General features: G+C 44.2%; 1 protein-coding gene across 2 annotated transcripts in view; it reads left to right on the top strand.

Annotated features, from left to right (window-relative positions):
- Positions 1–230: 230 nt before the first annotated feature.
- Positions 231–22,179, top strand: part of LOC147637237 (uncharacterized) — a 56,153-nt gene continuing 34,204 nt past the window's right edge. For both annotated transcript variants that reach the window (XM_086800847.1, XM_086800848.1), the window contains exons 1-10: positions 231–1,377; positions 1,530–1,973; positions 3,305–3,599; positions 3,695–3,819; positions 9,919–10,098; positions 10,186–10,434; positions 10,553–10,805; positions 19,803–19,907; positions 20,000–20,072; positions 20,203–20,440. In XM_086800847.1, the coding sequence (XP_086656973.1) occupies positions 1,159–1,377; positions 1,530–1,973; positions 3,305–3,599; positions 3,695–3,819; positions 9,919–10,098; positions 10,186–10,434; positions 10,553–10,805; positions 19,803–19,907; positions 20,000–20,072; positions 20,203–20,440 (2,181 nt within the window). In that variant the 5' untranslated portion in view covers positions 231–1,158. The remainder of the gene's footprint in view (positions 1,378–1,529; positions 1,974–3,304; positions 3,600–3,694; positions 3,820–9,918; positions 10,099–10,185; positions 10,435–10,552; positions 10,806–19,802; positions 19,908–19,999; positions 20,073–20,202; positions 20,441–22,179) is intronic.

Raw genomic sequence — 22,179 nt, 5'->3', positions numbered from 1 at the left:
CGCAACGCTCCCCGCAGTGGGGGCCCCGCACACACCCCTCTGGAGTCTGCCGCCTTTTGTTTCTTTCCGCGAGCCAAATTTCCCATTTTCCACACGCTTGAGCCGCACCACCTCCTGGGCTCCACTTCTCCACATCCTCTTTTGTTCTCTCAGATTCTCTCTCCTCTCTCTAGACTCTCTCTCTTCCCAACCAGCCCTCCTCTTTCTCCCCTTCGTAAATTGTACTACCTGGCTTTAGCGGCAGCCCGACTCCCCTTTCCCAAAACCTTCCACCATAGCTGGCAGCCCCTCTTATTAATATCTCTTGCCATAGCGACCATCTGCAACAAGAAGGCGGTGCTCGCTGCCATTGGATGCCCTTCTTCGTGTTTGCATCTTTCGCCCGCCGCTGTTGGATGCTCTGTGAAGCCATTATTCTTCGACCAGGAAATAGAGGAATATTGGAGAAGAAGCTCAAGCAGTGATTACCATTCCAAATAGCTGCATTTCAGTCCCATGCTTCTAAGTTTTTTGCTTTGTAAGCTGGTTCAGCCATCGCATGCTGTTAGGGCAAAAGGGATGCTCTCTAAGTGCTTGTGCAGGCAACACATTGTTTTCTCAGTGCTTTGCGCACAGGCTCAGTTACAGGGGATTGTTTTTCAATTGCTTTCTGGTCCAGGCAAATAAGTGCTTTGAAGCAAAGCTGGCAGTTTTCTAATTGCTTTTCATGCTGGGTCGGGTAAATGGGACTTGTTTCTTACAAACAGGAGATAAAGGTTCAAATAATCACAGCTGCATAGAGGTTAGGACAGGCCATGGCAATTGTCTAGGTGCAAGGATTATTGCCATGGTTCCTAACTATATATACTGCTGAAAGAGGCAATGGTCTAGGTGCAAGGATTATTGCCATGGTCTATGTATACTGCTGTAAGAGGCGATGTGTGTGCTGATCTCTCTCAAGGAAGCAGACAGCTATAGACTTTGATCCCTTCTGAAATAGAAGAAGAAGAAGACATAGAGCTGCTGCAGTGAGCTGATCTCTTTTAGAGCAACAGGCTTAGAGATCCTTTGATCCTGTCTAAAGAAGACTACTCTCTTTCGCTACTGTTGGAATAAAGCCAGTCTGCAAGAGGAACCAGGCGACTCTCTAGCAGAACTGGTAAGTGCTCTAGAGAAACCATGGCCGGTGGATGCTTTGGTTGCATGAGTAACCACAGGACACGGAGAAATGTGCTATCAGGTGTGACATCCTCTGATGCAGTGCTCTCGGAGCGCTCCTCCATTGACATGAGGTCCCTGGATGCACAGTCAGACGATTACTCGATGGAGGCTGTCCGAAACAGGAAGAGCCTGAGAGCCTCCATCTGCCTGAAACTTACAATTTTTGTTGGCTTACTGGTAAGCAACGCTGTCTCCTTGTCAACCACATGCATGGTCTCCATGACAATTACATGCATGCTCTCTTTGCTACAATGCCATGGTTATTCATCGTAACCTGGTTTTGATTTTTTAAAAATCCTTTTTCTACAAGTCTTTTGTTTGTGACCCAGGTAGTGCTTACTTCTGGAATTCCGGCATTGGTGCTATGGTTGAAGGCTCATGAGCAACTTGTGGAGGAGATAGAACGCAGGCTTATCACTGTCTCTACTCTAAGGCAGGAACAGCTGAAAGGCTACTTGATTAGTGAAACAGACAAAGCAGAGTTGATTGCCACCCGGGTTTTAATAAATAGATATTTAGTCAACCAAGCAGGTAACAACAGGAGCCTAGCAGAGTTTGATCTAATATCTGCAGTTTCGGTGATATCAGATTTTCTGTATGCCGCTATATACGACAGTAAAGGCGAGTTGGTTATCGCCACTGGGGAGTCTTGGTTTGAGAACACAATGCATCCAGCGGATGTCTCCTTGGTTCGGCTTGAGGGGGTAAAGCTTGGCTATCCTCTACCGACTCCTACAGGGTGGATATACAATATTTCAAGAGCCATCTATCAGGTATTGTCTAATTGTATCCCCTTGGTATTGGAACCTGGAAGTGGTCTTACTTCGTACGAGCACTAAGCATGTGTGTACCAATGCATGCTGCCCATGCATACATGAGAGAGAGAGAGAAAGAAAGAAAGAAAGTCATATTAACGTGCACGGAATGCCTTGAAGGCATATGGGACCACCTCACAGTGAGAGAGAGAGAGAGAGAGAGAGAGAGAGAGAGAGAGATTGATTTTATTAATGTTTACAAAAGACCAAAGGTTCATGAGACCAAAAGTGCTACAATGTGTCCATGAAGTGACAGTATCATGGAGAAAACATGTTAAGAAAAACCCAACTAGAGCTGTGCGAGGAAACAACAGCCCTGTAAGTGCCGCCGGTACAATGCTACAATGTGGGGATCAAAGTGGGTCCTCCACATCCATGACTTTATAGAGGATCTATCTCATCAAGAGGTTGGACTCTAAATGTGCGCTTTAGGGGGTGTTATTTTATAGTGAGAAGTGGGCTAAAAAGGCTAGGCTGATCTTGAAAACATAGGTCCTACAAGCTTGAGCACACCTGTAAAGGGTCCATTTCCTTCCTGATTCCATGGCTTACCTAAGTGCTGCATTTTGAAGCAGCAAGCTGTGACCCCTTTGCTTTGTATGAAGGGATTTTGGGTACTTCCATGTGACCCTTAAATTCCCTTAAAAGGGATTTAGGGACTTCCTTTGGGTACCCAAAATTCTTTCGCACATGCTCCATCAATATCCTGCACCTATCTTCTAAGTCAAGTTAGTCCTTTGCATATTTTGTACTTCTGCAGATTGCAGGAGGTCTAGAGCTTGTGCTGGGGAGCTTATACCCCATGTATATCTGACCATGCTGGGCAAGTCATAGTAGTTGCAGTCTAATGGCATTACGGGGTAGTTCACAAACGTCTGAACAAGTTACTTTGTCCATTGTTGTCCCTTTGGGCATTTTTAAAATCGTATGATTTCTAAATATTTACATCTGGATGCTTTAGATGGCAAGGAGTAAACATTTTTTTAATCGTATGATTTCTGAATGTTTACATCTGGATGCTTCAGGTTAAGGGTAAACATTAGTATTTTCCCTCCTGTTTATGGGTAAACATTAGGTTTAGTGTAAACATTTATATATTCCCTCCTGTTAGTGCTGATTATCTTTAGGGTAAACATTTATATATTCCCTCCTGTTAGTGCTGATTATCTTTTCTCATCTGCTACTTTTGGTTCGTTGCTTCATTGTAGATACTGGTGAGCTCACTGTATGTAGCTTCTTCTCAATACATGTTAGGGTTTCTTGATGAACGTAACTCATCTGTTATGCAGAGGCAAATTCTGATTGGAGTGCTACTGACTTGGGTTAATGCTACAAAATTGGAGGGGCTAATTTATGATAGAACTGGGCTTCAAGGAACTGGCGAACTGTTAGTAGGTGTGCTAGAAAACACAAATACAGTCCATCTGCTCTTCCCAGCATTGCAGAATGCAAATGTTACCGTAGTTCCAAATGAAGGTGTAATGACTCGAGCTCTAGCTGGAGAGTCGGGAATTATGAGAGAACGGGATTACAATGGTGTGGAAGTCATCGCAGCATACAGACCTGTTGGGTTCATGCACTGGGGTGTGTACCAACATTTTTTGTTGTACTGCATTGGTGTGTTATATAAGACTGAGTGATGGCAGTTATACTGACTGTTGCTCTTGATGTTGTGTCAGGTTTGTTGGCAAAGCTGGAAGTGCGTGAGGCATATGCACCTGTTCGAAATGTTCGGATTGTGATAGTTAGCACTATAGTAGTACTCGTCTTTCTGGGTGTGATGGCCTCCTTGGGGTTAGCTAAGGTTATTCTCTGCTAGTTACTTTCTTTTTCATCCTCAATAGTTATTGCATGATGCATTTCTATGTCATGGTTGCAAAGGGAATACAAACTTGGACGGACAGTGGGGGTTCTATATATTGTCTTTGTTGTGGTTTGGATTCTCCAAGGCCAGATGTTATGGAGATGGTTCAATAAACGACACTTACGAAGTAATAATTTGGTGACATTCTAGATTTTCCACACCCTCTCAACACATGAACATGGTTCCTTTAAACGTAGCTCGTAACTGTATAAATGTGGATCTCAGAGCACTTAAATTATTAACTTGATGAAACACACAATTAACCACAAATTAAATGTCACAAATTATCAAAGACCATCAACATCACATTGGGTGCCGAAGATTGGCCTATCCCCCTCCTTTAGGTACTTCAATATCAAAAGGGAGTATTCTTGGGATCACCAGAATTTTAGTTCAATTGCATGAAAACAAAGGTCAAACAAGAATTTCAATGAAGTGGGTCCACTGGGACCTTTTGCTGGCTACATACCAGGCAAAAGAACCCTCATTGCTGGTGTGTCAGAGCTCAGAGGAGCACCTTTTTCTCATCAAATATCTTGGTTTTTCTCAAGCTCCATCACAAGCCTATCCACGCCTTGGGCATCTCTTTTCAGCTCCAATATCTTGGGCAGCTCCAAACTGCTCGGGGAGCAGCATATGGAACCTTGGGCCGCAGGAAGTAGCAAAGAGATGGTCTCCATGACAGCCTGCATGACGGATGTGCGTATGATCGCTATGCTGGTTGCGAGGATTCTTTCAGTTTTTGTCATGGGCCACCACCATGGCCATAGTGACAACTGGTGTTGACATCATCATGATTACAGTCTGGAGAGGCGTTACGAGAGCAAATGTCGCCATGACTATAGTTGCAAGGAGCGTCAAGAGAGTGGCCATTGGTGCTCTAGAGAGTCCAGACAATCGTCACTAGCAGCATATGAGTGCAAGAAGTTATAGAATTGTTCAAACCACCACAAGTAAGACCAGTTCTAGTGGGGGAGTGAAAGTGGTGACTTCAGAGTCTAGACTGTGAGCGCTTGTTGCAGGAGGTCCAGACTAAGTTTATGGATGGCATACGGTCGTAAAGTGATCTGTGAGATCTCAAGCGGTCAGTGCCTTGAAGGTGCTTTGATTGGAGTTTTTGCACTCTTTTAGATAACGGACAGGGAGGACAATGCTAGTTGTCCATGCAGGTGGGTGACATGCCACCAGCTTTCATACTTTATTCTCAGCCTTGAATTCTTGGGCACCACCCATATGATCCATACACGTGCCCAGGTCAAAAGTCTCAAGGACTTCGTCCCTGAAACCTCCATCCAAGATGAACATGTTCATACTCTAGGATTAACCCGTACACAAATGTTATCAATTAGCAGATTTGTGACATCCTCCTGGCTTCTAATGAGTTGCCCGCAGCTGAGAGAGCTCCATGTTCTGCAAAAGACAAGCCACTCTTGATCGGATTGCATCCAGCGAAACCATGATCAAGCCATCTCTCGATCTATTCACAACCGATGACTTTGGGATCAAGGAGTCCAAATCTTGACTTGGTTGCCATGCACAACAAACTGCAATCAAGCCATATCTTGGTTTAAACGACAGCCGGTGGTCTATGGTTGTCATGTGCACTCACGTGGACATGACTAAACCTCACATCTAATCCCAGATTTGGTAACAATATTACGGCATATTTACATCATATACAGGTCATATCACAGTCCGCCAACATACAGGAGTGCCACATCAGCAACCTGATCCCACAGGTTTTCAGTATATGTAATCTACAACACATTGGACAACCTCAGGATTCAAGCCGCCACAATGATGCTTAGCCTTATATAGGCCCTACATATGCAAGTCAGCCATAATTCAGGCTGTCGGCCTGTTGTTGATGCCCACGACTGAGTAAAATCTGCCCTTTATGTTACATTTTCACAGGAGTATTTCTCTTATGCCTTTTGCATTAAGGTTCCTACAGGGTGCATAAGGGCTGCGATTAAAGGCATGAAGGCTTCCGCTATGTCAGGTGTAGCAGATCATCAGGTGTAGCCACATCACAAGCCTCCACCCCAAGGGCGTCATACTTGCACCACAAGGGCATCGTCGTAGTTCTCAAGGGCATTGTCATAAGGAGTGTACAGGTCCAAGTAGGGTAAATGCAAGCAGCTGAGAAGCATCCGGAGGGTTTATATGGGGGGGGACGGCTAGGAGATGGGAGCCGAGCCACCGACATTGCTTAGTGCCCTAGGGTGGTGTGTGTGCTGCTACTGCGTGACTTTGACATGGTATCAGAGCTTGGCCTGTGGTCTTGGGCAGTCCTAACCTCTATTTGATCGAGGTGCTCGAACTGAGGGAGGGTGTTGGAGGTGGCAATTCTTGTAGCTACTCTCGGGTTTTCGCATGACTAGAAGTTGTGGATTATTATCCCATATGCAAGAGCATGGGAAGTCGAAGACCCATATATAGGGTGTGGTGGCACCTTGTTTTTAGATATCTCCTCTGGCCTGGTTTTTTGGGGGGAGTAACGGCTAGGAGATGTGAGCCCAGCCATCGACGTTGCTTAGTGCCCTAGGGTGGTGTGCGTGTTGCTGTTGCATGACTTTGACAACGTGGACATGGCTAAACCTCACATCTAATCCTAGATTTGGCAACAATATTAGGACATATTATAGTATATACAAGTCATATCACAGGTGGCTGGCAACAATATGAGGACATATTATAGTATATACAGGTCATATCACATGTGGTTATCATACAAGAGTGCCACATCAGCAACCCGATCCCACACGTGTGAAAATGTAGCATATTTTACTCAGTCGTGGCCATCAACAACAGGCCGATAGCTTGAATTATGGTCGACTTGTATATATAGGGCTTATATAAGGCTAAGCACGGTGGTCTATGGTCAAGAGCCATCTCATGGCCTAGTCCCCAGTCCACAGTTTGTGGACTACTACCCAAGTGTCTCTATGGCCACTCACATATGGCAATCACCAACCATAGTGGACCATAGCGACAGTTATTGACTATAGGTTCCAATGATCACTTGTCATGTGATTCTTTCAAGTTCAAAGTTGAGTGACAACACTTAAATACACATGAATTAACAAACAAATAGTAACACAAAGAGATAGATCATAGGACACAACAGTAGGGTTGGAATAATGCTTTGGGCCGATCTCCCCCTCAAGGATTTATTAATACCAAATACAATCCAAGAGGAGTGATTTCTTTTGAGTACAAGATTTCCATTCCCCCCATAGCTTTACAAAGGCCGTCGATGCTGACGGTCTTGTGGCTGTAGGATCCAAAAGCCTTGGCTCAATACAAGGGTCGCTTGCTTGCTCTGACTCACTTGAAGGCATGTCGTCTTGATCCCATCTAGTTAGCAATTGTGTCCTCAAAGGTCTTCACAACAAGAAGTTTTTGTGAGCACCATCTGAAAAAAGAAAACCACCGAACAAACACTCGTGTGTTCAAGTAGGCAGTGAAGGGAATATCCTTGCAGGATTAAGTAAGGGTAGGAGTGGCCACGGTGCTGATCCATCAAACAGCCTTAGTCCAGTATACCAGATGAAGCAGTCCGCTAAATGATGGTGTGGAGAGCTCCTTGCTCTTGATGATTCCATAATAACCCAAGCCACATATTTATATGGGTCAGGTTGCTTTTCTTTAATTTTCTTTTTAATATAACCAACTTATATGTTTTTAAATCTTGCTTTCCCCAACATGCTTTAAAAATGCTTGGTCCTTTTATCAAGTTTGCCCCCCTCGGTGGCCATGTGGCCCTAGCATGTACACATGTCATTAATGTTTTTGAAAAATCCTCATCTTTCATCTTGACACTATAAATCCTGTCTAGCCTTCATAGTACACCACGTGTACTTGCCAATATCCATACGAGCTCCGCTCAAGTCCATATGGGCACTACCAATGAGGTGATAGCTTAAGTGGTGAAGGTGTTTTGCCTAGGACCAAGAGGTTATGGGTTCAAAATCCCCCCTTGGTGCTTCCTCGGCAACATCGCCTACGAGCGGATAATCAAGCACCTACGGGTGGTGAAACTACAGGAGGATCTTGGACCAAAGGCCAGTTGAAAAAAAAAAGTTCATATGGGCATTGCCCATGAATCGTACGACACTGAAAGGAGTCACTACCCTCAAACCATGCCATTGGACGACTCATGATCACGGCCCAAAGATCCATAAACATGTCCAAACCTTCTTGTCATGTCCTTGGACTCCATATGGGCACCACCTGTCATAGTTGCCATGGGTTTTTTGAAATGCGTTTTAAAAACGTTTCTTTCAAATCCCACATGTTTCAAAAATGTCTCATACAAGAGGGAGGTATAGGTCCCAAAATTTATATATAAGTTTATAATATGCAAAAAATATTTTGCCTTGCCTGTAGAATAATATTAAAATGCATCATTTACACATTAAAACATGTTTACAAGTTAAAACTAAAGATTCAGGGTGACCTAGTTACAGCGAGCACCCAACCGACTAATTGGAATAAATAAACTGGCAACATCAAGAATCGAGATTTGGATTCGATCATCAATAATGGCAACTGCTCAAAACTCAAGAAACAATATATAAAGCAGGCAAGATTGATGTGGTCCACTAAGCACTCAAGGTGATCACAAAAAGTCTGAATCTTGAGCTGATACAAAAAAGAAAATTGAAGTCTGAAATACACAAAGTAAAACATGCTGATAGATGCATGACAAACTAGAGGCGCCTAATAGCCCCAAAGACTAGAGTCCTCAATCTAGAGTGTTGGTACTCAATCCTCAACATCCTCAATGTCCTCATCAGTAGCCTCTTGGAATGTATTGGGAGGGAAAGAAACGCGTTTCATTCGAAAGAAGCAGTTTTGAAATGTTTCATTTCATAAAAAATGAATGAAACGTGTTTCATTGCAACTATGCTACCCGTATGATCCATAAACATGCCTAGATCAAAGTCTCAACAAGGCCCACGTCCGCAGTTGTGGGCGTGGATACGTACGCGAGGCGTACACTTGGATGAGTCCCTTTTGGGGACTCAAGCAGATGAGGTGAGTGAGCTTAAACCCTTCTCTTTTCCACATCTAATTGTATTTTATTGCTTATCTTGGGCTTGATGAAATGTATGTAGGATGAAGGGGAAGAGGAAGAGGAGGATCCTGATTATGAGCGTGAAGCGATGGAAGGAAGTGAAGAGGATGACGAAGACAATGATGATGATCACTCCGAATCCAATGAGGATTCCAATTAGCCACCTCTTTAGACATTTTTTGAATATATGGCCAAAGGCCCGATACTTCGTGATTTCATAAAATAAATTTTGGGCTCAATCGCATTCTTCACAATCTATGTGTTTCTTATGTTTGTGTTTGTGTCATAAAACTGAAACTGTGATTGTTTAATTTAAAAAAAAGAGCTAGGGCAGACTGGGACCGTCTTTGAAACCTCAATCCAAGATAAACATGTTCACACATGTCATAATCCAGGTTTAACATCTACACACGTTATCAATTAGGTGTGAAGAGCGCGCTCGTATCTTAGAAGCCTATATTTGCACTCCTCAGAGATTCAAGCATGCATCCTGTTCCTCTCGAGTAACAAGCCTCTGTTTTAGCTATTTGAGCGCAATCATGTACTTATGTGAGCAGTGTTGTCAGCAGCTCATGAGACCATGGGATGTGGAGGGTAGACAGGCCTCTAGAACAGCCCAAACAGGGTGCCCAGCAGTCAGCCAGGAGACCACCTATTTTAAAGGACAGAAATGAATCTTAATGTTTTCTTTTTCTGGTCACGTGCAGGTTGCCTCATTTAGCATACATTGTCAATTTTTCAACTCTGTTTTTTTTTCTTTGGATCCCCCGAAGCTACAGAGTACCACGGACTTCTTGACATACTTGGATATGGTCACATGCAGGATATAGTTTCATCTACTGTCTAGCGATCTTTCTTGTGATTCTTTGCAAACACTTGCAGTCTGCCACCCACTATCAGCCATGTCATTTGTGATTTGCTAATGTAATGTTACCCTTTTTGTTTTTTGGGTACAGATTTTCACCTCCCCTATTATCGAGCTTGGAAGAGCTGCAGCCTCTCTTGGTCAAGGTGATATGAGAACAAGGGTGAGGAAGGGGACTATCCTCCTTCGTGATGAGATAGCTGACCTGAAGGATATATTCAATAGCATGGCACACCAAATTGCAAGCCATCAGTTAATACTTGAGCATAAGGTTGTAGTCTCACATTTTGGTGCTTGCATAGAATAGCAGATGATATTAGCAGATGATGTGTTTTAATGTAAGTTTTTATTGAAGCAGGTGAGGGAAAGAACCTTGGATCTGGCTCGTGCTAATGATGGCCTTGCAAAGGAAATAGACGAGAGAAGGAGAATAGAAGTGGAGCTGGAGAAAGCCAAGGATGTGGCCATAGCTGCAAACAGATCAAAATCAGAGTTCCTTGCTAACATGTCCCATGAGATTAGGACTCCTTTGAATGCAATTATAAACTTTACAGAGCTTTGCTTAGACACACAAATAACTCCTGAGCAACAAGAGCACCTTGACTATGTACAATCCTGCAACTATTTTTGGTTTTGGCATCAGTAGATGTTCTTCTATTTTCAAGTTTTGGCTTTTGCTCTGGTTGAGGAGCCTTATAGTGTGCATGCACCCTTGGTTGGTCCAGGTGCGCTTTGCAGCACAGCATCTGTTACGTCTCATCACGGACATCCTGGACTTTAGCAAGATAGAAGCAGGGAAGCTTGAGATGGAGGAAATGCAATTCTCGTTGTTTGACCAGCTGGAGCATGCTGTGTCAGTGCTGGCAGCACGTGCAATAAAAAATGGCTTGGAGCTTTGTTGTAGCATTGATCCGGATGTCCCTGACCAGATCATGGGGGATCCAGGGAGGCTACTTCAGATATTCGTGAATTTGATTGGTGAGTTTTGTATGCAGGTCCTTGTGTCAGGAAGTTGGTTTGTGCTTTTTTCAGATGCAAGTCCTCTATTTGGCATTAGGTATAAATATGTCTCTTCCGCATCAGTGACCTCATCACTCCTTTATCTCCAAGGATCTCTCGGATATAAAGTTGCAGTGTGGTTGAGGGTTGTCTGTGTCTAGTAGGCCTCGGATGCCGGGCATGTTGTAATTGGGAGAAAGAAAGAAAGTTATATTAAGCAGCTTTAAAAGACACAATGGGTCTATATGAGACCGAACAAAGTGTTACAATAGTTCCATGAGATAACTTGATCATGGAAAAGAATAAAACATAGACAACTAGCTACATGTGCAATATTGATGATAATAGGCATCTTTGGATACATGTGAAAATTTATCTCCATACACATGGAAGCTCATGCGTGTGGGGTATTATCCTCATCCATCTATAAGTCTGCAAAATCACGGTGCGTCACCAATCATGGTGCCACATCACCAATGTGTTGGACTTTTTGGCAATATATAACTCATATGATTACGAATGAGATGTTTTGGCAATTTGATGAACTACTTGTTAGAAGACCTCTTTATCAACAATCAAAAATAATGAAATAAAGTAGGATTTAGAGAAAAGAGAAACAAGACCTCATTGACAGGAGAACATGCCCCTCCCCCTTTGCAAGAATTTATCGAATCAAACCACGGGCACAAAGGGCCTGAACCTTTTTCAGCTCCCAGCCGGGTACATCCAATAAAGTGGGTTGAAATCTGAAAATTCTGATTTTTAGGGTTTGGAAATCCTAACCCTAATTTTTGCATTGTCTGGGTAGCAAGCTATCTTCTCTGTCCACACCTTGGTTTCACCAAATATGGTGCAATCTGGTGAGGACAGCTGCTATAGATCGTTGTTGACAATGTGGAGCAAGTGTATTCTCTAGTATGCAGCCTTGAAATTGATGAATGGAAAGAGTAAGCTCCAAATGACAAGTGACTACTTTAATTGACAAGTGTTAGCTAAATTGACGACAGTAAGATGAAATGACAAAAGTGTAGAGACACTTGTCCTATTCTAGATGCCGCATGTCTTAATTTAAGAGGTGATACTTCCATAACCTTCTATGCTAAAAATATCCCAAATTGTAAAGAATTTGACAAAAGGTGCTTTATTAAGTGTAACACGTGGAAGCTCTGGGGGTCTTCTTTCAACCCTAAACACTCTTGGAAAACCATCTGATGCAAAACGCAGATATAGAGAGAGAGAGTAGAGAGAGAGAGAGATGTGCTGGAAATTCAGTATATTCATATGGTACAAAAAGGTACTTGTCTACAGCCATAGGCTGCCCGAAGAAAAGGTGGTAAACCCCAAAATTTTGTCCCCTATGGGGCATCCTAGTGACCCAAACCCCTAGAGGGTTGAATGATCTCAACTATGGGCACACATTGCCTTTTATAGGGTTATTGAGCAATATATAAACTGGCCGATTGCTGTCGGACCAGCCGACTGGGCCTGAAACACATAATTTGCTGGTCAGGCTGCGCTTCTCCATGGTTTGAGGTGTTTGTTGCAGCCGACCTGATATGGTCCAGCCGACGACGCCCTCCCTGCAACAACCGATAGCACCTTCTGGTTCTTCCTCCAGCTTTGTTTCAAGTCCAACTTACTGCTCCTTGTGCCCCAACTCTGGTTCTCATGCTCTTTTTCTGGTTGCCTTCCTCTGGACTAGCCCCTGAGAATGTCCATGGCATCTATGATGCACATGACATCCCCCTCTGCTAAACTTGATGACGGGATTCCAACTTGCTCTTGGATGACTGTCATCATCCCAATCCTGTCCCGAAGTCCCTCTGTTATCATCCATCCTTGGCAACCTTTTTTCTCTGAAAAACCCAGCATGTTCTCCAAACCACTCTGTCTCTGACGAAGATCTATGCATCTGGTTTTCTCTAGACCACAATCCATTCCTGCCCTGACTCTGAACTTTGTCTTGGTCTTCATTCCTGATAAACGAGTCTGGCACTCTCACATCACCCTTGGAGGATAAACCTCCCTTGGGACTGTTGCCCGAGAACCTATCTGGCTCACAGGACTGCCATCCCCTTTGGCTTTGTGGAACACCACCAACAAACCTCCTGGGAGTTCTTCCCGCTTCTGTGCTCCTTGCCTTGGGCTTCGTATCCGTGTACTTTCCTGTACCTTGGACCTGTACACCATCATATGGGACTGAATCAGTGTTTAGCTTTGTTGAGCCTGATGCTCTGATACCAATGTAACACGCGGAAGCTTTGGGGGTCTTCTTTCAGCCCTAAACACTCTTGTTTCAGTCCTAAACACTCTTGGAAAACCATTTGATGCAAAACGCAGATATAGAGAGAGAGTAGAGAGAGAGAGATGTGCTGGAAATTCAGTATATTCATATGGTACAAAAAGGTACTTGTCTACAGCCATAGGCTGCCTTGAAGAAAAGGTGGTAAACCCCAAAATTCTGTCCCCTATGGGACATCCTAGTGACCCACACCCCTAGAGGGTTGAATGATTTCAACTATGGCCTTTTATAGGGTTATTGAGCAATATATAAACTGGCCGACTGCTGTCGAACCAGCCGACTGGGCCTGAAACACATAATTAGCTGGTCGGACTGCGCTTCTCCATGGCTTGAGGTGTTTGTTGCAGCCGACCTGATCTGGTCCAGCCGACGACACCCTCCCTGCAGCCGACAGCACCTTCTGGTTCTTCCTCCAGCTTTGCTTCAAGTCCAACTTACTGCTCCTTGTGCCCCAACTCTGGTTCTCGTGCTCTTTTTCTGGTTGCCTTCCTCTGGACTAGCCCCTAAGAATGTCCATGGCATCTATGATGCACATGACAGTAAGTCTTTTATCTTTCCAAAAATCTAGAGGTTTTGATGCGAACGGAACTTCCATCAGAGTCTACCAAAAATAGCAACTCTCCTAGATTCTAGGAGTTTGCATGCTTTGGGTCTAAGAAGGCTACATTGTAAAGATTCATGTTACGACCCTGTGTTTTTCTCTGGACAACAAGCAGGTGGGTACGGGCACGGGCACGGGTTGTGTGAACGGCATCCGTTTGGATATGAAAAAGAAACCCATATGTGTGGCCAGCCCAAGTGTGAAGGGGGACAAAAGGATTTTAAAGTTTACAAGGTTTAATAACCTTTGAAGGCTTAAAAATAATTATTATATTTGAAGGCTTGCATTTTTGCTATTGCTTTTAGTTTTTGGAGAAAAAGCAACTAGAGGCACCTCTTTATAAAGGGAAGGGTGGCGGATTCCGAAGCGGGAGTCATCGTGTGGTAGCGTGTGGTATATGCAGGCGCATCTCCTTGGAGCAGGCCATGTGTGGGCACTAGGCAGGCTGCAGCAAGCAACGGGTGCCAGGCGGCTGCACGTATGGAAAACAGCCAGGCGGGCTGCGAGCGCCAGGCAGGCTACGTATGTGGAAGCAGTCAGGCGGGCGCCCTTCGGCAGAGTGGAGTAGTCCACATGCACGTGGCGGTTGTGTGTGTGAAAGTAGCCAAGCAGAGTGATGGTCTGTGGTGGTGGTGGTGCACGCGGAGCAACGGTCTCAGGTGGTGGCGGAGGCGGGGCGCAGGTGGACAAGGATGGCATGGCCTATGAGACAAGTCCGGGCGTGAAGATGTACAACAGCTCCGACGCGATGGGTGTTCGGGATGAGCTCCTGCAGGGCATCTACGCCTACGGCTTAGAGAGGCCCTTGGCCATTCAGTAGCGCGCTAACCGTCCCATCATCTAGAACCATGACGTTATCGTCTAGGCCCAATTCGTTACCAACAAGACCTCCATGATCGCTCTCGCCATCTACCAGATCATCGACACCTCCGTCAGACAGTTCTTTATTCGTGGATTGCAGGCCTTGTTTTAGAGAATGGGATACAGAGGATCAAGCTAAGATGTACATGATGATGTTCATGGAAGAGTTGTGTTGTTACTCTTTGTCTTGGACTTATGTGTATTCAGGGATTGCTTGACACGTCCTCTGTCTTTCTCTCTCTGGGTTTTGGCAACCATGCTTGGATGGTATATTTGTCATGGAGACAGGACATTGGTTTATTCGAGAGGAAACAAGACTTTGGTATCGAGGAAACAGGCCTATGGTTTATGGGATACAGGTCTTTGGTTTATCGAAATCAGGTCTTTGGTTTCATGTGGAAAGCCGTCTTTGGATTCATGTGAACAGGTTGTAGTCTTCTCGAGATTACATGCAAGCTTTGACTTTAGGGAAGGACATATGGTTTGGTACAGTTCTACTGCCGTTCGGGAAAGGGTTTGAGGGATCCATGGTAGAGATGGAGAAGACCTTTTCAAGCAGGGAGGTGTTGTACAGGTGTGCCTTCTCTATGGTATGCTGTGCTGTAATAACGAGAGTTCTTATTTGGAAGTCCTGGGTGAAACTATAAGGGATCCTATTGGTAGAGGATTCTACAAGTTGTACTTTATACTCAAATTTGATCAAGTAAAGAAATACCGCAAGGGGCGCCACCGCGTTTTGGGGCCAATCGGTGTCCTTGTACTATTTGCAGGAGCACTCTAGCTCCCCCTGTTGTTTCCTTTTCCAGGTCCCCATGGGTGATGAAGTGTTTTGTGTGCGAGTGTTTGTTTCACTGCCCGTCAGATTTCTAAAGGCCGGTTGCAATTCACCTGTTCATGGTTTGTTCAAATGATTGGAGCAATTGGTTTCACCTTCGAAACCACTCATCACTCGTTTGGGCAAAAGAAACAGAGGAAAAAAAGAGCAGCTTGAAGAGCAGTTTACAGAGTAGGGTTCCCAAAAATTTTCAACATATGCTTTTTCTCATGGAGTAGCAAAGAAGAGGGAACTTGTTGAGGAACGACAGATAGAGGAGGCCAAACGCAAGGATGCTGAATACCGACCCGAGGTAGAATGCGCGACGTTGGATTATCAACATAAGCTTGGTCGAGAAGCGGCTAAAGTTCCAAATCCTCAAGATAAAGTCCATCTGGTGGCTCCACACCTCACTGGAAGCCGTTACTTGGTGACAACATTGGTTAGATCTCCATATAGATCCAAACACAAGCACGACTCATTATGTATGGGATACTTTTGTGTCCGACCTCAAAGCTGGGTTCCTTCCACCCTAGTATTTGACCAATTTGGAGGATGAGTTTTACAAACTCTCCGAGAATGGGTCTCCCGTGCTGACCTATTCAAACAAGGTCATAACCATGGCACAATAGTTGGGGAAGTCGGAAGATGAGAAGCTGAAACTGTCTCTCAGGGGGTTGGATACAAAACATTCCGTTTCTTGTATGGAATTTCGAGCCTCAGCATATGACTGGACTTTGACTTTGACGCAGAATCAAGAAATGATGGTGAATGGAGGCAAGCCCGAGCATGCCCTGTCAAGTCCCAAACCCAAGTAGCAGCCAACAGTTTTCATCCCAATTGTGTAAGGTACCTAGAATAGGAAATACCTTGATGCTCTGGATTGGGGAAGTCTGGCCTGCAAGATAGGTTGAGCTCTATCATTGAGGACCCCCCTAGGGCGGAGGACCGGAGCGCTTGTGGGGGCAGTGGGCTCTGATGTGGATGCATGACATCTGAAGAAATCTGTATTGACCTACCTTTCGGTATGCCATCTCAATAATGCATCCCTATGATGTCTGAGCTCCAGTAAGTACATGCCGAGAGAGAGAGAGAGAGAGAGAGAGAGAGAGAGAGAGAGAGAGAGAGAGAGAGAGAGAGAGAGAGAGAGAGAGAGAGAGAGAGAGAGAGAGAGAGAGAGATTTTATTAACGTCTTCCAAAAGACCGAACTCGGCCTATGAGACAAATCGGAGTACCTGTATGGGGTATCCTCTGTCATCCCAACAAAATGAAAAAGTACTGAATAAAAAAGCTGAATCTGGGTGTGCAGGGGATGGAGCTCTATTACTAGGAGAATGCAAAGCTATATGCATGGAGTATACAATCATGATATGCAACCTAGCTAGCTCCATCCTGTACCATACTGAGGGTATAAAATGGTATACATCAGTGAAGGGGGTGTCCACAGCTCCCTGAAGAACATGCCTGGGTGTGCTCTGAAGCGAGCCAGTCGCTCCGCACCCTCTCTGTGAAACTGAGCTCTGATCTCTGTCATCTCTCTCTGGTATAGGCGTGGTGTCCGAAAGCCAGGTGTCCTCTGTCTCCTGCGGGCTCTAAGTGTCTCTGCTCTCTGGAGAGTAATTCCCTGCCGTGTAGGGGCTGGGAGGGGTATGGTTCTCTGAAAAAATGTAGTAATCTGTGTCTGTCGCCCCCCCTCTGGAGCTGTCTGAGCCTGTAATAATGTCTCTCTGTGGCGCTGTATGTCTAGAATGTATCTCCCCAGTATGGTTGGTCTGCTGTCTCAAAGATCTGGCGTAGGGAATGTGGCTCTCTGAATAAAATGGGATATCTCTCTCTGATGGCTGTATATGCTCTGCATCAACATACATAATGCTCCTCACTCTCCACCTCCTCTCTGCACAATCTGCATACCCTCTCCTCTCGAGGGATCCGTGCTGCTCTGCCAGTCTCAATCTCCAATTGGTGTGATGAAACTCTGAGCTGACCAATAGCCACTCGGGAGCCGTGTGGTAAAAAGCCCTCCATGTATCTAGGCCTCTCTATAAATCCATCATCAGTGATACTCATGAAGTGATCTCTGTAGTATAGCATCTTCGGTGGAAGAGGCTGTGTAGGCGATATCCATGTCTCTCGTGTATAGAGCTGCCATAGATCCTGTCTCAATACTCTGTTCCTCTCACTATGAGAGAGACGGATATGTGGTGCATCCCTGTCATACTGGAATGGTGGTAGATGATCCATGTCTAGGCCATGCTGTGAGAACCAATGTGTGACCTGTGCATACCATGATCCTCTGTCTCCTGCCTCAGCCAACTGTCTAGATGCCTGAAAAGCTCTGTATGATAATCTGTCCTGTGGCATCTCTCTGAATCTGTCTAGCAGGCATATAGTCTGAAATATGGCCTCTACCATCATAGGAGGCGCAGCAAACTCTGCTCGGATAATGTCATGAGGTATTGACGGTTTGCTGCGTATCATGCGTGCCATCATGAGGGCCTGTGGTCTCTCTATCTGTGTCCACCAATGAGTAGCAAGGCCTGGCGCCCATACTGCTGCTCCATACATCAATGCCGGTGTGACTAATGTGTCAAATAGCCACCCCTTCGTCCGGGGCTCCTGAAAATGCGCCTGGTGGCACTGTCTCTCTAGCATAGCCAATGCTGCATATCCCCGTGTCAATCTAGCTCTGGCTGCTGAACCCATGGTAAAGCGTGTGGTTGCTGCAGAGAAGGTAACCCCTAGGTACACGTATGATGTCACCACCTCCACCTGGCATCCTGCGAGAGTGAATGTCAGCTGACTCCTGCCCTGTCTCGATGTATGAAAGACCATAACCTTGGTTTTCCCAAGGTTCACAGTAAGACCCCTCTGCGTGCAGAAATCATGGAGTGCATGTAGATGCTGCTGTAGACCACTTGGGGACTCAGACACTAATACAATATCATCAGCATAGAGCATAATATGTACTGAGGTACCTGCTAAATCAACTCCATCTCCGCCTCCCCGTGTAATGAAGTCAGCCACCTCATCAATGTATAACCCAAATAGCGTGGGGGAAAGTGGGCATCCTTGCTTCACACCAATGGTGCTAGCAATAGTCTCGGACATACCTCCTGGACATCTGACTCGCCCAAAAACCTGCTCATATAATGCATAGATGCCCCATGTCATATCTGCTGGTATGCCAAGAGACTGCAGGCGCTGAAAGAGCCTCTCTCGTGGTACTGTGTCAAATGCCTTGCGGAAATCCACAAAGCAGCAATAGAGCTTTCTGTTCCTCACTCTGGCCTGATCAATCATACATCTCAAAGTGAATACATGGTCAGTGGTAGAGAAAGCTCTCCTGAAGCCTGCCTGCCCTGATGAGCGTAAACCTGCTCGCTCAGCATATAAGCTAAGCTCCTGCTCCAGCACTGCACCATAGAGTTTGGCTAGCACGTGGCCAACCATAACCGTCCTGTAGTTGCTCGGATCGAGCATATCCCCTGTTTTGTGAATCGGCACAATGGTGTGCATCGTCCACTCCGCAGGCAAACCCTCTGCTAGTGCCCTGTTAAACAGGTGTGCAAGAAAAGGAGCTAAAGAATCTACTGCATATATGAGATGCTCACCTTGCAGGCCCATATGGTCGGCGGCCCGTCCATGCTGTAGGCGGCGGATAGCTTCCTGTACCATCGAGTGGGTAAAGAAGCTAGCTGTGGTAGGTCGAGGCTCCTGTGGCTGAGGTATAGGTGGCTGCTGTGGGGCATGGTATAGACCCTCTGCATATGTGTGCCATGTCTGTGGGTCTGCAATAGGTGTCGGGGTCCGGGGCTCTCTGAAGTGCCGCCATGAGACAGGGCTATCTCTACTCATGAAGAAATGAGAGAGAGAGAGAGAGAGTTTAATGTTTACAAAAGACCAAAAGTGCTACAATACATTCACAAAGTATGCAAAGAGGGAGAGGTTAAAAGAGAGAGTTTAACGTTTACAAAAGACCAAGAGTGCTACAATACAAAAGACCAAAAGTGCTACAATAGGTTCACAAAGTATGCAAAGAGGGAGAGGTTAAAATCAATGTCAATGATTATTAATATAACAATGTAGAATATAGTAATTGGAATATATAGTGCAAAATGAATATGGTACTTTATAACATTAAACATATCTTTCATCATTGATATTTTAGTAGTATAAACACACTAAAGTATTATATATAGTCTCAATACAACCCATATTTTAGAAACTCTATATATGTATTAGATTTCTATGTTAATTTTTTAATTATGGTGTTTAATCTTTTATTATTAGATATTACACAAAACTTATATACACCTTATTTATAAGTTCAAGTAGTGGTGATTGCTTTGAGCTTCAGAGAGTCAGAGAGCACTTGACAAGAAGTATCTTCTTTGTAGGTAACGGCATCAAGTTTACGAAGAAAGGGGAGGTGGTTGTTTCTGCGTCAGTTAAAAGCAGAACTGCTGATGCTGTTGAGCTTCTTTTTGCAGTCAGAGATACTGGTACGCTTCATGTAGTCTTTGACCTTTAAAGCTTTGAAATGTCGAAGATGTGGTTTCTCAGGTCTCTGACGTGCTCCAAATTGCTTCTGCAGGGCTGGGAATTCCTGAAAGCAAACAATCACTATTGTTTCAAGCTTTCTCCCAAGTAGACTCTTCTACACAGAGGTAATATGTTCTTTGGATATGGAAAGGTAACATGCTCTTTGCTTAGACAAGACCCTCTGTGAGTACAGTTTTTTGTTGATATGAGCCTGCTTTTTATCAAAGATTGTGAAACAGTTTGTGGTTGCTGCAGAGTTTATGGAGGAACGGGACTAGGCCTGGTGATCTCATCAAAGCTTGCTGCTGCAATGGGTGGAAAGATGTGGGTGGAAAGTGATGGAATGGAGGACCAAGGAAGCACTTTCTGGTTCACGGCCAGCTTCCACGTACCCTCATCTTGCACTTCGAAGGTTCATTTATTTAAGGATGCTCTCGTGCTTGTTGTGGATGACAATGAGACCAGCCGAGGAGTGTTGGTAGACTTACTGAAGGTGATTGACATTAACTTTTTTATCGCGGAGCATTATAAAAAATATGGCATTGTGGATCTTTTTAGCTCTAAACTTAGAAGGAGAAAAGGCCAATATTGGTGAGGGAGCCATTATGCCCTAACTCAAATCATGAAGATGGGAAATCGTAGTTTTATGACATGTCCAAATAAATAATTTCAAAATAAAAATGAAAATATAACTATTGTATATATAATGTGTGTGTGTGCGCGCGCGCGCTAGTGCACACACACACACATATATGTATACATTTGTTCATATACACACACACTCACACACATGTATATGTGTGCATATGCATATACATATACATATACATATACATATACATATACATATATATATATATACATATATATATATATACATATTTATGTGTACACACACACACACACATTGTATATCTGTATGTATGTATAAATATGAATATTCAATAAATATAGTATATATGTCGATGTACATATATTTATACCTATATATGTACACATACATAAGTATTTATATAAACATATCATGATATCTGTCTACATCGACATCTACATCTACATCTACATCTACATCTACATCTACATAAATGTAAATGTAAAAGTAAATATATATGTAGATGTTATGTATATGTGTATGTATATATATATATATATGTGTATATATATATATGTGTGTGTGTATATATATATATATGTGTGTGTGTGTATGTACATGTACATATACTATACACATGTGTATGCATATGTATATATATGTGTGTGTGTGTGTGTGTGTGTGTATGTGTCTATGTGTGTGTGTATGTGTCTATATGTGTGTATATGTATATATATGTGTGTGTGTGTCTATATATGTGCTGTCGAGGAAAATGTCACACTCATGGATGGTGAATCTTGTATCAAGGGCAATGATAAACGAAAGATTGCTACGTGGCAAGTGCGTGCCCGGCAAAAATCAATGCTTGATAAGGGATGCTCTTCAAAGTCTTTTTTCAAAGGTCTCCATGGATCTAGACAAAAGCAAGGCATAGCACGTCTTATGTTGTCTGATGGCACGTGGACTTCTACTAAGCAACAGCTTGCGGGAATATGTCACTCTCATTTTAGGGATTTGTTTGCGCGTCCTATGCCACTTACACACGATGCATTGGCTGCTCGCACTATGCTTTTGGATGAGGTTACACCGATCCTATCACTTGATGAGGCAAAAGACTTGGAAGAGTCCTTTACCAAGGAAGAACTACAAGCTGCACTTAGAGGTTTGGGGAAATGGAAGTCTCTTGGGTGGGATGGTTTGACGATTGAATTCTTTCACACATTTTGGCCGGAATTGAAGCTTCCATTGCTATGCATGATTAATCAATGTTGGCGTGACGGCATGTTGTCTCATTCTTGGAAGGAAGGCTTGTTGAAATTGCTCCCAAAAAAGCAACTCTGTGAGAATTTAGGTGACTACAGGCCCATCTCTCTTATGCCACTGTTTATAAACTGGTCACCAAAATGATAGTTAATCGCATTACGGGCTACCTTCGCTCGGGATTGCACCCAGCACAATACGGCTTTGTTCCCAGGCAGCAAATTATGGACAACATAGCAAATGCCTACATGGGTATTGAGTATGCAAAGTACACTGACCAGGATGTCTTATCATGCAAGTAGATATTGCTAAGGCATTTGACACTGTCCACTGGGACTTCATAGCTGGGGTGATGGATCGAATGGGTTTAGGACCCAAAA

Source organism: Cibotium barometz, chromosome 7 (assembly GCF_041138505.1).
Source record: "Cibotium barometz isolate CiBa-2024 chromosome 7, ASM4113850v1, whole genome shotgun sequence".
Taxonomy (NCBI): Eukaryota; Viridiplantae; Streptophyta; class Polypodiopsida; order Cyatheales; family Cibotiaceae; genus Cibotium; species Cibotium barometz.
The sequence above is the reverse complement of the archived record's forward strand: the minus strand, read 5'-3'. Positions and strand labels throughout refer to the sequence as shown.